The sequence below is a fragment of the Abramis brama genome, assembly GCF_963993115.1.
Source record: "Abramis brama genome assembly, chromosome: 3".
Classification (NCBI taxonomy): Eukaryota; Metazoa; Chordata; class Actinopteri; order Cypriniformes; family Leuciscidae; genus Abramis; species Abramis brama.
In genome coordinates this window covers 50,670,269-50,688,028 of record NC_139965.1, presented here as the reverse complement: position 1 = coordinate 50,688,028, position 17,760 = coordinate 50,670,269, and the positions used below count along the sequence as shown (strand labels likewise).

The 17,760-nt window shown below is 40.7% G+C and overlaps 1 protein-coding gene across 2 annotated transcripts; it reads left to right on the top strand.

Annotated features, from left to right (window-relative positions):
- Nucleotides 1-330: 330 nt before the first annotated feature.
- Nucleotides 331-13,961, top strand: znf219 (zinc finger protein 219). 2 transcript variants are annotated; one of them, XM_084109212.1, is made up of 5 exons: nt 331-550; nt 6,555-6,645; nt 6,779-8,810; nt 9,048-9,191; nt 9,865-13,961. In XM_084109212.1, the coding sequence occupies exons 3-5, from the start codon at nt 6,782-6,784 to the stop codon at nt 10,977-10,979; spliced, it is 3,288 nt and encodes a 1,095-aa protein (XP_083965338.1). In that variant the 5' UTR covers nt 331-550; nt 6,555-6,645; nt 6,779-6,781; the 3' UTR covers nt 10,980-13,961. The 2 variants fall into 2 exon arrangements, with proteins under 2 accessions (XP_083965338.1, XP_083965339.1); XM_084109213.1 differs by lacking the exon at nt 331-550 and adding an exon at nt 1,619-2,271.
- The last annotated feature ends 3,799 nt before the right edge of the window (nt 13,962-17,760 follow it).

The following is a 17,760-nucleotide window of genomic DNA, read 5'->3' as shown; positions in this document are numbered from 1 at the left end:
GCGCACCTGCGCAGCTCCCACGTGGAGCCTGAGTTTATCTTCCAGCGCGCGACACAATCACAATTGTCTGGCAACACAACTACAGTAGCACTTTCTGATGGACAACAATTTTGGGACGAAACGGTCATACTCTTCATACCTCTAAAATACGTTTGCGCGTAAATCTGAGCACTACAAGCAGACGCGAGAAACTTGTACGTGATTTGTAAGCGCGCAGTGTATCAGTCTATCCCACAAATCTATAGATCGTTTTAAAATGGTGCCTGCGAGATTATAATTACATTTGCAACCTACAGCCTCCGCCTCTCTCTCATTCACTCACTCACGACTGCACAATAAATGGATCTTTGAGAAGAGAGAGAGGGAGAGAGACGTGTGAGGAAAGAGGGAGGAGGAGAAGATAGAAAGGGCAGAAGGGAGGGGGGTATCGGCGTATGCTTGTATACAACTACCCCCGATTTCCATTTTTTTCCCTAACTCGTAATGTATTTAATTCAAGTGAAACGTAATCATGACGTGTGTTGTCATTAATCTCCTCGCCGCCTCTCCCGTAAGTACATTCAGCCTTACTTTCATCACAATATATCTGATTCATTTCAAATAATTGACCTAATCTGCTCTTTTTGAACGGTTTTACTGATACACATTGGTCGCGGGTATGAATGTGTTTGTTTGTATACAGTTTTAGACGTAGAGAGAGCGAATGTTGTCGCCTTCACAAACAACAAATATCCGACGACGACTTTTTTGGGGGGCTGATCCGGGTAATGCAAATCCATTGATACGGAATAGTCGTCGCGTTTACATCTCGGGTTTCTTCCACATATACAGCAGGACATAATTGATTGGCGTCTCGTGTGCCTCTGTTAGGACACATGTGTTCTCGCACATACACACTTCCTCACTTTTGTCTCGTGCCGTGTATGTTACCGGTGTGTGTGTATGTGAGCGCGCGCGCGCGTGCGTGTCCTGAAAGAGATGCGAGACCCGGGCATGAAAATGCAACTTTCGTTTTTAAGGCCCTTGAATATTTTCAAAGCCTTTCTCAAGTGAAGGAAAAGTGCCCTAAACTAAGATGTAGGCTATATGTTTAACTTTTCTCATTGGAAAAAGCAGCTCTCCGCTACTGCAAAATGTAGCAACTCCTTAAGTTTTGTAGGCTACTTTATGAGAAGCTTTAGTTAGTTCCTTCTGCTCCAGTTCCCACGTAAAAAAGTCGCGTAGGATTTATGACTCGATATGATCCATCGGCCGGACGCTCGGGAGAAACTGTTTTTGTAGCCTACATATAGCAATAGTAAGTGCTTTCTAACTTTGAGACCTTTTACGTGCATGTTAATACAATAACTCGTTGGAGAATTGCACGCTCTGCATGTCCTAACGTTACCTCACAGATGCGCGCTCGTAATCGCTATTTAAACTGTAGCGCAAAACCTGCAGCTGCAGCCAAAGGTGCTAGTTTTACTAACGGCCCTAAAAACGTAAAGTTTCACATGTCCCTCGATCGTGTTTTGTCACGATAGCGGCGAGATTGTCAGCGGATTTCAAGATGAAACCCCATGATGGCACTTTTCAGCTGCACCCTGATCGCTTGTCCTTTCCCCTCCCTTTATCTTTTGTTGAAAGAAAATCAGGAAGAAAATGGAGTGCACAACATCACGTCCTAAAAAGCTACATTTCTGCCTCAGTTTGGGAAAACGATGCTGTTGCTTCTGTAAATCGCGATTTTACGCTCAGGATTAATCATGCGCGAATGTCAGTGTTCGCGAGAGGACGTGTCGTGTGCGCATTTGTTTGTGAGCATTTATTTATTTCATTAATGTGGCTTTTTAATTGAGATGGCCGCGAGAGAGGAGGAAGGCGACTGAAAATGGATGCGCGTTACTGACGCACATCACGCGAGTACATTCCTCTCCACGGACGGGTCATCTGATGTCCTGCAAATACATCCCGCAAAGAAACTTTAAATAGCTTAATGAAAAGATGAACATTTCAAAGGCACCATTCTTTTACATTATTTCATTCTGTCACAGATGTGGGGCACTGGCATAAAGGCTATTATAATCTCTGCCCCTGTACATGCTCGCATGAGGGGTGACGGAATGAGACCAGCCCCCCTGAACTGACGTGACAGTTTGACGGATAAGAGGGTAGAGCAGCACAGAAATGTGGCTGAACTGGGGCTGGTGGAAGTGAAGGGCCCTGTAAACAACTTTTACAACCAGATCTGCTCCAGCTCATCTTGATGACCTGCACAAACAGCAGACCTGGGTGAGCTGTTGCAGTAACTTTGATAATTGATAATTAATAAACAGATTTTTGGCTTTTTGATGGCAAATGGCACCTCAATGCGCAGACTTGATATAATTGGTGATAACATCCATACTTTGAACTTGGAACATGGATTTACTCAAGCTGTCATTTTAAATAAGAAAAACATCCAGTTCTGGTAAAGAGCTCATATTACCTGATCTGTCCATTAAAAAGTGCTTTCACTTAACACAATATATTTAGGTTGATTTAGTCATATTACAATGTCAGAAAAAAAAAAAAATGCAAAATTGTACCTTTAGAGGTACATCAGATTGTCACTGGGCCAGTAAGGACTACTTTGTACCTTATCAACCGCTAAAAGGTGCATTTTATATATAGTAATATACTACAAATTCAGAAGGCTCATTCCGTCAAATAGACCAGCGTTGTCTGCCCTATTTGAGTTCCTCTCTGTGCTCAAATGCCTGAAGGTAGACTTTATACCTCAGCACACTGCCTTTGTGCACTTGTTGCACACAGCTGACACCTTACAGCTCATTTCATTGGTGGAGGTTAGAGGTTGGCTGTTCATTCTAAAACAAAAGCAAGCTGATTACTGATTGAAAATTATTCATTCTTTAGATCACCCAAGGGATGATTACACCTGAATCAAAGCTTATACTGCTGATGTGTGTACTGACCGATTTACACCTGTTATTATCATCCGTCTCAGGTGATCCGATAGATTGCCATTGATTACGTGACATCACATATACATCAGGCTCTTATTTATTGTATACAAAATGCAAAAAATCTAAAAGAAGTTGGCACACTGTTACTCCCAAATATAGGCTACATTTTAGATCTAATCAAAAAAAAAAAAAAAAAAAGTGCCAATATGTTGTAGATTCATTTGGCAGATGCATTTCTCTAAACTGAATTGTCTGTGTTCTTGCCTGTGATGATGCCAGACATGTTCTTGTCATTCTGGGAATCTAATACAAATATTTTTGGGTTTTCTAATGTTTTAATCACTGCTGTCCAGGTGCTTTAGTGTTTACACTACAAATGTAATGTCGTCACATATATTTTTAACTAGTTCATTAACAACCCAGCAAGCAATAGCCGTCATTTTACTGTCTAGGTTAACTATAGACCCAATGTAGTCCGACTATGAGTAACACACTTCTAGCCAAAATAACCTTGAATTTGGTTACATGTAATTTTTGCCAAAATAATTTGTGAGATGTATGATATGCCATTATGTAAGCAAAGTAAACCGTAATTACAAGGTGTTTGGTTTAATTTCTTCACTCATTTTATTTATTTGTTATCTAATTGATGACTAGTCTATTCTAGGGCTATAGTTTAGATGTCTATTAAATTTTCACTAAACTTGAGCTTGAAATTGAACTTGACCGGTTGAACTGCAGAGTTTGGTGTAGCCTTCAGATTTGACAGTAGGAAAGAATTAATTGATGATTTGTTTTATGAAGCACCTCACTGTAAAGTAATATCAAGGCTGATATCCATCTTGTGCTCAGCGAAGGGTATAATGGTCAAAATTGTGATGTCTTTAACTTACTTATCCTCTCTTTAGCATCTTTGAACTGAACCTTCAAGCTCTCTACATGGCTTTTAAAGAGAAACAAAATATAATGAAACAAGGAGAACAGGTGAAGGTTGTGGATGACCTAGCGGAATGTTGGAAGTTGAAGGGAAAGGGAATTTTGCATATGCTGAAGTCACTTAAAGAAAAACGCTGTGCGGAGCAGCCGCGTCACTGAGAGAGATAAAGTTCAGCCCAAGGTTAGAAACAGGAAATTCATTTTGTCTGTAGGGATTTGTTGTATGACTGCAACAACCCAAAACCATATACACACTGACCTTAGAAATCCCACTCAGAGATACAAGAAAGGTAAAATGAAGTTCATGCCTCAAAGTTTGCGCACACACACACACACACACACGCACACACACACACACACACACACACACACACACACACGTTCATCACATACTGAGCAATCAGTTCTCACTCTTAGTCTCTCACAATTTGTCTCTCTCTTTCTCTCTCTCTGGTCACATATCAAATAACAGGCTGCGATAAAGCCATTCATGTTATATTTTCAAGGCCACAAGTCTAAAGTCTTTCAGAAGTATGAATGATCTCTTCTTAGCCTTTAGATGCATTACATGGCTACACTGTTGGAGGCCCAGTGTGTCCTCACACCAAAGGCAGGAGACGTTATTTCAGGTGCTCAAGGCTACGGAATACGAACCACAGCGAGACAAATAGGTTTTATCAAAGTGCCTCAAGTGCTTGTTCAGACATTCTAAAAGGTTTTTCAGAATGTGTTATGTAAACGTGTTATCATTCTTGGAAATGCGACCATATTGTTTTGGTACTTATACATTTGTATTGGTACTTATGTAGCAAAACGTTCAGTAAAACCAATTAGCAATGCTGGAAGAATCAGTTGACCTCAATCAAATCTTACAGATAAACAAATTGTTGAATTTTTTCGACATCAGTCATTTTTTAACAGGATGCATTTGCTACTTCCAGTGCTAACTTTCAACATTTCTAAATGCAAAAGTCTAATAAAAAACATGCATTAAAACTATTTTATTTGCAGCTACATTACATACAGTTATTGCACATGACTATGGTCTATTTATCTTCTAATTTTTTTTATAAGATATTGATTCCATTACATACAAAGCAAGTAGTTATATAGCCTATATTTGTCTGCATGTGCCCCAGGAAGGAACAAAAATGTGTGTGCATTTGTGTGTGCTTGTATAGGGAGTGTAGCATGTGGCCGTTCAGACAAAGGTGTTTAGCATGCATGAATCATCTAGTGACTAGGTGCCATATTGAGTGTGTGTATGTGTGTGTGTGCATGCATTATTTGCACATGCTGCTTTATCGCTCTCCTGCCTTCTCTCCCCTCCCCCCTCTGTCTAGCACCTTATCACTCTCTCCATCTATCCAAATTTAGAGAAGCTTTATTGGCGTGGCAGGGTTGGTCAGACACGAACGTGTCTGTCAAGGCGGAACAGTGAATTGCCATGACGATATTCATATGATAATAATGCCAGCAGACCAAACAGACCGCAAGATCCTCCATTGCAGAGCAGAACACTCTGTCCCCTTTCTCGACAGATTTACTCATCAAATATGCTCATTCAAAACGTATTTGTGTTCTTCATTTATGTTTTTTCTTCTCTAACACCCACCCCCCATTTTTCTCTTTCTTGCCTGTCTGTCTCTCTCCTCTCTTTTCTCTTCGCCATGTTGGCAGGCCCCAATCTACCAGCTGATATCAGCATTCCCTGGCACAGTGCCAACTGGCACCGCTGCAGAGAGACAGAGAGAGAGAATGAGAGAATGATAGAAAGAAAGAAAATCAGTGAAGAATAGAGGGAGGAGGGAATGGGGGTGAAGAGAGAAAAAAATGCAAGGGGTGGAATCAAAATCTATGGAAGTGAAAAGATAGAAGAAAGGAAAAAGAAGCACAATAATGGTGAAAGAAAGAAAGAAAGAAAGAAAGAAAGAAAGAAAGAAAGAAAGAAAGAAAGAAAGAAAGAAAGAACGAAAGGTTTGATATAGTGTGATATCCTTGTGAGTCACGGCTGAGCTAAAATGTCAACTGGTTCTGTAAGCCACAGTTTCATCCAAGTCTTGTGTCACAGATACACACGCTTTCACACTCACACACAGACACACATTAATACACAAACAAACACTTGACTGTGTACATGAATCCAAACTCAGACACAGACATACAGTTCAGTCTGTTCACAGAGGTAAATACTGAAAAAAACACACCCACACGAATGCAAGCATAGTGATACATATCCAGGCATACAGACGCCCTCACAGATGTTTAGCAGATTGTCATGCTTTAATCATCAATGAAATTAATTTTCTCTAATTTATGAAAGAAGCAGGTGGTTTTTTTTTATTGTGTCTGGGCCTGTCCACTCCAGACTTTTGTAATGCATGCATGTGTGCCTTTATAAGATTGTTCACTTTGATCAGTGCATTGTGTGTTAGTGTGTGTGTGTGTGTTCGTATGAGTAGCATAGGGACTGTATTTTAAGGTGTGTGTATGTATTTTTTGTTTTGATTTAAGCAGCTACTATAAGTGTATGTGCAGGAAGGGTGTGTGGGGAAGTCCAAACATCTCGCGCCCATCCTGTTTGGGACAGTCCATGTCCCGCTCTGCCCTTAGACCCGTACACAGGAACAAATGTGTATAAACTCATTTTTTATTCTGTGTTGAACTTGACAGGGGACTGTTGGAGGTGGTCAGGCAAATTGCCACCATCGGAAAACACCCTCTTTAATTCAAGGAAGTGAAGCATGGCATAGACACATTTACGGTAAGTCATCTATCTATCTATCTATCTATCTATCTATCTATCTATCTATCTATCTATCTATCTATCTATCTGTCTGTCTGTCTGTCTGTCTGTCTGTCTGTCTAATTGCTATTGTCCATCCTTTCTCTCTCAGAGTATGGATTCCCCACCAGAGTGTATGCTGGCACTTTCCTGTGAGGCCCCACTGTCTCCACCCTCCATGCCATCCCTGGATCACAGTCCCCAATTCCTACCCCAGAGTCCTCTATCTACACCTTCTAGCCCTCAAACTGAACTCTATGTCCCAGTCTCACCCTGTCCCCTTCCTGAAGCCTGCTTCCAAGATGATGAGGAGGAGGAGGATGAGGAGTTATCAACACCCCCATCACCCACCCCAGCTGTGGCACTGTTTCCTGGTGAATTGGAACTCGGAATTGGTCCCTCATTAGAGAGCAGTCCACCAGCCACACCATTAGCACCTTTCCCTGGTTTTGGGGCTCTGGAGCAGGCAATCTCCTCTGGTCAAAGTACCACCTACAATGATGAGTTGGATCTTCAGCTTTTCAACAATGAGGGCATGGCTGTTCCTGGAGGGACCAGCTCTGGCCCTGGCCTAAGGTTCCCCTGCCATGTGTGTGGAAAGAGGTTCCGCTTCCAGAGTATTTTGTCTCTGCACGCTCGAGCACACAGTTTGGACAGGGAGCGTCGGGCTTCAGCTCCTTACCAAACCACACATGTCAAACTGCAGCAGAATCACGTGAGTGACAGTGCAATCCAGAATTCATTATCTGGGTCATCACAAAAAAGTAGGAATGAAGACATGGTTCCAGAGGAACCTCTTCAAACTGCTAGCAGCCCTCAGTTCCTCTTTGAAGGAACCACAGCCCTGACTCCACCTTTAACAGAGGAAGCACCCATCTCAACCTCCTTCTCTCCACTTGGTCAGGCCCACTTGGAAGACAATTCCCCCTCCACAGCTGCTCCTGCCTTCCGGTGTCATGCTTGTAAGGGTAAGTTCCGAACAGCTTCAGAGCTGGCACGTCATGTGCGGATCCTCCACAACCCCTACAAATGTACAATGTGTCCCTTCTCAGCCAGCCAGGAGGAAAGACTGGCTGCCCATCTGCAGGAGACCCACCCACCTGAAGATCCTCCCACTGAAATGGTTTTCCCTTCTCACCCTATAACAGCACCAATAGAAACTCCTCCCCCCCAAATGTCTGTTGTTCCAGCTTTCCGATGTGAGACATGCGGACAGCGTTTTACACAGTCCTGGTTTTTGAAGGGGCACATGCGGAAGCACAAGGACTCATTGGATCATAAGTGCCAGGTCTGCGGCCGTGGCTTCAAGGAACCCTGGTTTCTCAAGAACCATATGAAGGTGCATCTTAACAAGCTAGGCCTCAAGGCTGGATTGAGCAATCTGGGTCCAGCTGGAACTGATCAATCCAAAGGTCCTGCAAGCACACAAGTGCTGGGGGCTCTGTATTCTAACTTGCTCCTTGCTCGAAGTATGGCCAGTGGTGGTGCTTCAGGAAATCGCACAGAGAGGTCAGATGCCAGTGCAGGCTCAAGCAAATCCTCTATATTGGGCTATCTGGGATTACCCAAAGACAACAGCAATGGAAGTTGCATGGAGCGCCTTCAGGCAGTGGCACAGGTTGCAGAAATGGGTAACGGAGGAGGCGGGCGGGGAAGTGAGTCAGCAGACGGAACAGACCAGGCAGCCATGTGGCAGCTGGTTGCTCGCAGTCTGGTGGCAGCACAGCACAACCAACAGCAGCAGAGATCCCATTCACACCATCAGTTTCCTTCCTCACGAGGCACAGTCGCTGGGGAAGCCAAGCAGATGAGGGCCTACCTGGGTGGGTTGGATTCTAGAGAGGAACTGGAGGGATCTAGTTCACCGTGGGAGTGTCCAGATTGCGGCAAGATGTTCAGAAGCCTTCAGCAGGTGGTTGCTCACGCCCGTGTCCATGTCCAGAAACCACAGAAAGGCCAAAGTGCCCGAGGGGGCATGTCCAGGGAAGAGGACATTATAAACAGAGTCAGTGGAGCTCAAGCAACAGGCGGAGTAGAAGGAGGGCAAAGAGCAAGTGACAATGAAGTTAGGCAGGAGAGAAAGCAACTCCCATCAGGAGTCGTGTCAGCTGGGAGCTTCCATTCTGTCATATCACATCTCTCTGGTAAGGATCAGCCAGCATAATCAAAAACAGCTGACTTTATCATGACAATATTTCTTATCGGTTACAATCCTTCATAGGCTATGATTGAACTTTAATTAATAAAAAAGATTTCACTGCTATTAGTTTTGTAAAATTTCCTCCGTGTGTTTTAGGCAGGATAATTTTCAGGAACAGTTTAGACTCAGATTATATTTCGAAACAGTTTGATTTATTCATTATACATTATCTTATCTCAAGGTCAGAACGGTGTGAGGGGATCATCCTCTTCCACTTCATCTCCAAGGGAGCGTGTTCGGGGAACAGGGATGAAGGATTGTCCCTACTGTGGTAAAGCCTTCCGGTCTTCCCATCACCTTAAAGTGCACCTCCGTGTACACACAGGTAAGGCCATCATGTTTACTAGATCTGTGACTCCCAGGGGAATACCCCAGGGGGTTACTTAAGCGTGTTCCAGGGGTCTTTGACTTATATTTTGTTAAACCTATAAAACAAAAGTGATGACATAAAATATTAGATTAAATATGAATCTACAGTAATATTATTTATATAGTGATCCTACTATATAACAGTGATAATCAAAAGCTACATTATCACAATTAATCTTGGTTTTTAGATTGGTATATTGTAAGGATGACACTTGGAGCTTGTAACACTTGACATTTGTAACTTTCCTGGTTTAGTTTGATTGAAACCATTTGCTGTCTATCGGGTTCTTCACAAAATGTAATCTACCAAAAAAAAAAAAAAAAAAGAAAGAATGAAAGAAAGAAATTTTAAAAAGAAGACAAATGTAGTGTTCACATGGTTGATGAGAGATGAAATGTCCTAATTTAACTAATGCACTGGGGAATTCACCTGATGTTACATATGGTGATAAGCACTGCCATCTATCTCTCACTGTGTGTAAATGCATATAGTTGTTTCACACAACGCAATTTATTACCTAACTGCTATGGCCTCCCTAATCAAGCATTGTTATTCTTAGCCAAATTTCTGTTCTTAAAAATGTTAGTTTTCAGTCTACTTAACAAGAGTAATTTACTTCTTGTTTTAGGTGAGAGACCATACAAATGCCCCCATTGTGATTATGCTGGCACCCAGTCTGGCTCTCTCAAATACCACCTTCAACGTCATCATCGTGAGCAAAGGAACGCTATGGCAACCTCACCAAACTCCCCATCACCTAGCCTTCCCTCTCTGACTGGATCTCCTCGTGAAGGGGCAAAAAAGCGCAGACTCCCCTCCACATCCCAGTCTTCTTTTGGGAGGGAGCCTTCTTTAAGGCACAGTCAGTCATGGGGTGAAGGCCCATCAGAGCAGAAGGAGGGCTCTTCTGCATCCATTCATCAAAGAGAGGGAGACCTGGAGAGTCACTATCGCAGTCTGTCAGGGATGATGGGTACACTCTTCCCCGGTGGTCTAGAAACAAATTGGATTGGGGAGGTACCACCTCCGAAAATGCCAAAAGTGTCTCGACGGAAACCCCTTACTACAAGCCGCATGATGTCAATAAATGGCTATCAGGGCGGCACAACATCCCAGGAAGGAGGCTTCGAACCACTGGACCTCTCCCGTCGCCCTTTACAAGATGAAGGGGGAGTGAGTAGTTCTGGAGGTGAACCATCAGGTGGCTCTAAAGGAGGGAATGATATCCTCAATCAATGTGTGTTCTGTCCCTTCCGAACCTCTTCTGTTGAGCTGATGGCCATGCACCTTCAGGTTAATCACACCAGCAAGTCTCGTCGCAAGAGAGGCGTCCCTTTTAGTTCCACCAATCATTCTCCAAGACTAACTTTGGCCAGGCCAGACCGTGATCCCCTGGCTCTGTGGAAGTTCCTTGGTGTAGAGGATGGAGTAGCATCTCCTGAGGACTGGGTCTCATCAAAGTCAAGAGCTGAGAATGGAGTCAGCCCAGACAACAAGGAAACAGAGGACAGCTTTGAACTTGCCCCTGGACCTGCGGGGAGATTTGGTGCCACAGAGAAGAAACGTAAAATGAGAGAGGACCTGGATGAGGCAGACGAGGAGGTTGATGAGGAGGATAATGAGCTGGAAGCAAATGGCAGCTTTGTAAATGTACCCGAGAATCAGAGCAGAAGGGCTCAGTCTGTTTCATCAGACCTCATGGCTGAGTATCTACCCAAGGAGGAAAGTGTCTTGGGGAAATAACATCTAAAGAGAGCCCTGGAAAAAAGATAGGGGCAGGGGAGAAATATTTGGGAAATAGTTGTCTAGGGTCCCTCGTATCCTTCAAACCAAGGGCAGACCAGTCACTATGCTAACATACTGGACATTATGTAATCTGTTAACAGATAACCCGCAAAAGTATTTAAATCAAGCATTATTATACCCTCTTAGCCTCCCTTGGTTAGTGATCAATTACCTCTACACACACAAAGACTCTCAATCACACAGAGATATCCAGTATTGTATGCTAGTCTAAGCCTGCCTGACTCGGGGCCTTCTTGAACACTGTTCTCTTGTTCCTGTCTTCTTGTCAGTGAACGCAATTGCCAAGTTGCATTTCATTTACAATTTTCTTGCTCCTGTGAATCTTGCTCTCATCTCAACAAGGACTTGGAATGTCAATCTGTGGAGCTGAAAAAGCAAAAAAAAAAGAAAAAAAGAAACACTTCTTAATCACTACAATATACAGTATTAATGCTGAGAGAGATGCTAACCGAATACTGAACGGACATGCTACTTCCACATGAACTTAATCTGACAGCATGTCTTTAGTAAACCAAAGGAGTGAGCACACTTCTTACCATGCACCTGCCAGACTCTGAACAGAATGCTGTGATAACTGAATGGTACTTGTGAATCACCTCTAACAGAACAGGACAGAGTAAAGATTATATTACCAGATATCCACACTGCCAGTCTGCTCTGACGGGTCGTCTTCAGATATTATATGAAACAGAGATTCTGCCTCTTCTATATGCTATTTCTCTCAGTGCCTGTTCATGTAAAAGGTTTTTAGCAGATTCAGCAACACAGGAATATAGTTACATTGAATATATACAGTATATATGCGTAGTTGTGCTAGAGCATAGAGTTCTGTGACAATATGGTGGCAGTTTGTGTGACTATGTCTGCTGTGAATGAAACCATGAAAGAACCCAGAGCACCCCATGTGGGAACAGCTGGCCGTTTGACAAGGGCCCTATGGAAGTGTTTACATTACAGATACCACCAGGATTTCTGGGTGAAATCCAGACCACCGTTACTATGGAAAGTTTAAATTTCAGGGTTTGAAATGGAAATCAATCTAGTAAATGGAGACTCAGCAATATATCCTTCATATTCCTGTAATGTCTCTGATTCAAACCATCCAGCAAAGGGTGGAAAGTGGGTCTCTACTAAAACATTCAGTATGCCGTTTTTTTTTTTTTTTTTTTAGCCGTGAGTAGACTTTTTTTTTTAATTCAAAAAAAAAAAAAAAAAAAAACTAACAAATTCAGACATCCCAGTAGAACATATGTAGCTTTTGTAAAGATAAGAGATCAAAAAGAGGAAAAAAAAATATGTTGTTTTCTTTTTAAGAAGTGTTAATGGAAACGGATATGGAGAATAGTAATAAGTATTATAATAATTATGAAAGACTGCTTCAGAATGTCTTTAGAGCACTGTGCAAAGTTTTTTTCCCCCAGATTCGTTTTAGTTTTGCCTTTAAATGCAGATCAAACTTTTGTTCTTTTTTCCCCAAACCATTTTTTTTTCATAATGCTGCAGATTCAATTCATATCCCCTTAAATAATGCGTTTATATATCCACCAATCAACAAATCAATCATTCGAAAACACAATCATTGTAAAAGCTTGCCTGATGATCTTGAAACTTCAGCAATTGAAAATATATTTATAAGTTGATGGTGAGATCATGTCCAAGACATGTCCCAGTATCAGCATTGTCAGTCTGACTGATCTGCTTGCCAAATTTGATTTAATGTAATTGTGTTGCATTTTTGATGTGGAATTAGCACATCATACAAACGATGCTCTACTTTCCTCATCCAACTCTGTGAAATCAGGTCATCTCTCATTGTTATCATTAGACACTAAGTAGGAGGTACTTTTGTCCAGTGATTGACAGAGGCTGGCCTTAAAACGTCATTATTGTGTCCTTGTTTTGTGTGTAGAGTATCTTATGCGTTCGGTAGCCCCTGATGTGGTTTTCCTTTGAGATAACAGTCAAGCCACTGTGCCTTCTGTCCTGAGCACTTCCTCAAGTATTTTGTAAGCTCACCAAAAGCACTTAGCCCCTACTGTTTCACTTTGTATTCTTTGGTAAACTGTGTTCTGTACTTCTACATATCTGATCCTCTGTTTTGTTGAGATGTCAGATGTGGGGGTCATTTCCATTTCAATGAGTGTCATTCTGTCATTCATGCGTGCTGTTGCATCTCCTGCTTTCCTCCTTTCCCATTAACGTATGCACCACTGAAAGCTTACGTACTATCTAGCTCCGAGGCCTTTCAAGAAGTTACTTTAATTTCTATGGTGTTACTTTGATGCCGATGAGAAGAAATCAAGCTCTTCATAATTATTATTATTATCATTGTTCTTTTTTGTTTTATGGAAGAAAAAACTAAGGAAACAAACAAAAAACATGAACAAAATGTGTCTCTTGAATGTTGTACAGATAAAAATAGAGATGTTGTGTTTCTAACAAGAGATCAAACCGTCAAACCTGCTCTCCATCGCTCCCTGCGCAGCCAGCGATGATGTGGCTCTTTTAGGATAGCCTAAATGTGTATAGGGATCAGGGCAATAGTTTTGTTTTGTGTGTTTATGTGTGTGTGACCATGTGCATTAATGTCTTAAAAATTAATATTTTGTGAGATATACTGACACTGTGAAATAAGCATAAAAGTATTCCCAAACAGTGATGTGCTGCTCAAAAATTCACTAAATTCAACATGCACTTTTGTTTGTTGTTCCACCAGAAGTGTGTGAATTCATAAATATCATCCAGTGAAATAGGAGAAGTGGAGAGAAGGTCTGGGTTTGATCCTTTTTTTAGTAGCCGACTGCTGTTGGTGGCAGAGGAAGCTGATCTAACATAGTAGTGACTAATATGAAATTGTGGATTGAGAAGAAAAAAAAAAACAGTAGAGAAGAATCAATAAAATACAAAAAAAACAAAACATGTTTTGCTTGCCATATATGTTGTGTTTCCCATTACAATTCCTGCTATTTGTAATAATTTTGGTGCATTTTAATAAAGCATGTACTTGGGGATAAATGGTCACCACATTGATATAAAAATAAAATTAAACCCTCATACCTTAACTTTACATGCAGAGTCACATTAAGGTTGACTTTGTGAGTAGCACAACTTACCGCACAAATTGCACCCCTCACCATTGACTTTGATTAAAATCATTTAGGTACTTGGATATCATAGAAATAATACTGTACTGAACTGTGCACTGAATTAAATTCTCATTTACTGTATATACATTACCTAAATTAAATCCAAAGTGGAAGAATGCAATCTGATGGTATTTTTAAGTCCTGTAATGATTGAAAGGACCAAAAAAGGGTGGGGAGATTGGGGAGGGGTGAATCGTCTGGCCAAGGAGGGCACCTCAGCTGATGAGGGCAGTGGCTCTAGGCACCGGGCCACCCCCTGTACACATCCCTCATCATTGGCATTAGAGCCAGAACAAATACATATTGCTCTTCCAATGTTTTTATCATTAAGATGGCATACGCACAACTGCCAAAGTCACAGTGCTTACCAGACAAGGTTTTTATGGTTTAACAAGATCTTCTGCATAGTTAATTCGCTAACAGAAGTGTTACTCCCATAATGTACTCTACACAAACACAGATTCCATCCTCGCAGCTCGGACTACCTTGGATAAAGTACCTTAAATTATAATTTTTTTCTCCACTCTCTCCTCTAAGGACCTGCAGAAATGATGGAAATACTGATAGAAATCCTCTTTAGTAAGTTTACCAAACTCTTGAGGTGTATGTCATTCAAAGACTTGTGACTTGACAACAAAACCGCACTAAATGCAGTACTGATACTAGCCGTTCAAGTACAAAATAACTGCTGTTGTCATCTCAAACACATCAATTGTGCAAGAAAATAAAATGACATTGACAATTTTGCATTTGGAACTGTTTATCTTTTAGGGTCAATCTTTGCCTTCCTTTTTGGCATGGGATCAAGATGTTCTTTCAGGCTATTGTCTACTGTTCTACTGGCTAAAGCAATAGGACATAATTTATTATCTGCACTGGTCTCTTTTGAGCTACTACACACAGCAGTTTTTAGTATTAACAGTAGCTGTTGGAATGAAGTTGGAGACTGATTGACTTCCTGGATTTCTGGTAACGATCTTTAACACTGAGACCTGCTCAACCTCTCACCATTATAGGAGCAGTAAACCTGAGCAAGGAGTTTTTCACTTTACGAGAAAGTGAAAATGAAAGATTGAGTCTAACTTGGTGGGGTTTGGTAATCACCATCTCATCAGAACTGAAAACACCAAAACAGTAATGTGTGATGGTTTCACCCAGATGATTATGAAATAGTTCAAACAGGTTCAAATAAAGAAATATTTATTAATAAAACAAACTCAAGTCATCCACAAGTAGAAAGGCTTCGTAACAGCATGTATGTCACAAACACATTAACAATACCAGACCACAAACTAAATGAAATGAGGGACTTAAATACACAGGGTGAATGAACTCAATGATGAACAGGTGACAACTTCAAAAACCGTTGTAACGAAGAGCAGGAAACTGGAACAAAGGAAAACAGGGGCTGTACCTTGATGGTATCTAAACAAACTCAGGGTAACAGAATTAGTTTTGAGTTGACAAAACCAAACTAATCCAATCAGGCTTTGTTAGTACCATGACACTGATCATCAACTTTCTCTGTCAACTCAGGCTTTGATCCTGGGTTTCTGAGTTTAGGTGTGACATCAGTATTTTACTGCCAATCATGCTTTGGAATAGTGAAACTTCAATTCACTTCTCGCAAGAGATTATTACGAGATTGAAAAATATTAAGAATTTAAACAAATTTACACAGCAAGAAGAAAAGATCTGTCTTTGAAAAAGGACTAAAATAAAAAAATCTTGCTAATGTATATCAGTGCAAGTAAAAGTTAGTTTATACAGTTGATATAGGCATAGAGAGAAATTAACATTTAAGCTCACATGCAGTAATTTTTATAACTTTATCTATTGATTCTAATGTTTATTTATTTTACCTTTATGTATGAAAATGTATTTAATCTAAGTGCTTAATAATAATTGATAAACTAAAATTGTACATGTGTAATGGATTAAGGGTAGGCTATAATAATGAAATAAATAATATCTAAATCATACAAAACTACACTGTTAAAAAAATCTGTAGAAATTACAGTATTACTTGCAGCTGCTTGCCAGTAACTTACTGTAGATTTAAATTGATGTTATTTACTGGCAACAGTTTGTTCAAAGTTAAATGAAAATTAAACATTAACAAGTCTTGACCTGTCCTGGAGCAGGTTAGCCGTGGAGCGTAAGCTATGGCGATTAACACTCTGCTAAAAGCCAAACCACTTTCATGGTGGCTAAAACCCAGAGTTGGCCCAAACTAAACTGAAACATACCTGGCTAGCCACCTAAACCAGCTTCGTGGTATAGGCCCCAGGTAACTGAGAGAAACAAACTAAGTCCATGAAAACGAAAACAGTCTGGTGATGGATTTAGGAAGGATTATAAAAAAATATGTTGATTGTTTTATTAATTTAGCTTTTTGTTATTATGTATCTTGGGTACATAATTGTACAAAATGTTTTATATCTTAGGTGTGTTTGTGCTATTACTGCTGTATTAGCACTGATCACTTCTGCCAGACCACAATTCATGTGTTTCTTCTCACACAATAAGTCACAATATCTGGCTTGAATGAAAGCTATATTGGAAGCTGTGTCTGTCTTTTGGGGCAATGCTCATATTCAGTAACCTTACTGCATTTGTGGTGATTGCGTGCGCTAGTGATAACGTTTCAATATCTGCTTTAAGGAGATGCTGTAGTTAGCAGCTGCAGTAACAGTAGTTTGCCGGCAGGGGGCAGTTGGACCAGCTGCATTTATTTTACCTGCTGCCATAATTTATCATGTGGAATTTGGCAAAACACATTTAAATTTCACTTGTGTCATTACAGTATTTTCTGCTTTTGGGTCTGTGTTTTTATTGCATAATCAAACTTCTGGTCAGTAGAACTGACCTTGCAGGCAACTAATGAGATAAATGTACTAATTATTGTATTGGAAATGCTATCCTTCACGTAGCAAGCACTCTCATTATCATATTTGGTAGTTTTATTGAGAGCTCATATTGGTATAGCAGTTTTATTGAGAGCACAGAACCCAGGGATAGAGGCTAAAGGGGTGCTGATATTTGCCTGGACAGGTACAGGAGTAGCTCTGACAATAGTGTTGGCTGTACGGATGGTACATGGAAAAACCATGATGCTCAAAATACTTGCTTCGTTGATGTTGATATCTCTAGGCTTGTGCACTCTTTTAAAAATCACCATGCACCTGTCATGAACTTCATTTTATTATTATTATTATTGACTTAATATTAAATAGTATTATTTAACTAACTTATTAACAAAACAATCTCAGAGGTTAATGTACTTCAAGTAAATATGTTAGGTCAAAGAGGTTTAGCTGTCAAAAAAGTTGGGAAATCCCTGCATTGCTTGTAAATATGAAATGAAAATAATTTTTTGCTAAGACACATTTCTACAGACATTTTCTCACAACATTAAACACAAAACCAAATCTTCAAACTAAATTCACAAAACCACTGAGTCTTCTGGCAAAATCAAACAATCGCTTCAAAACCATTTCATCTGTTCTCAAAATCAAACAAAGCTTTCAGGTCATACACATATCAGTCATCATATAAACACTACAGAGCAT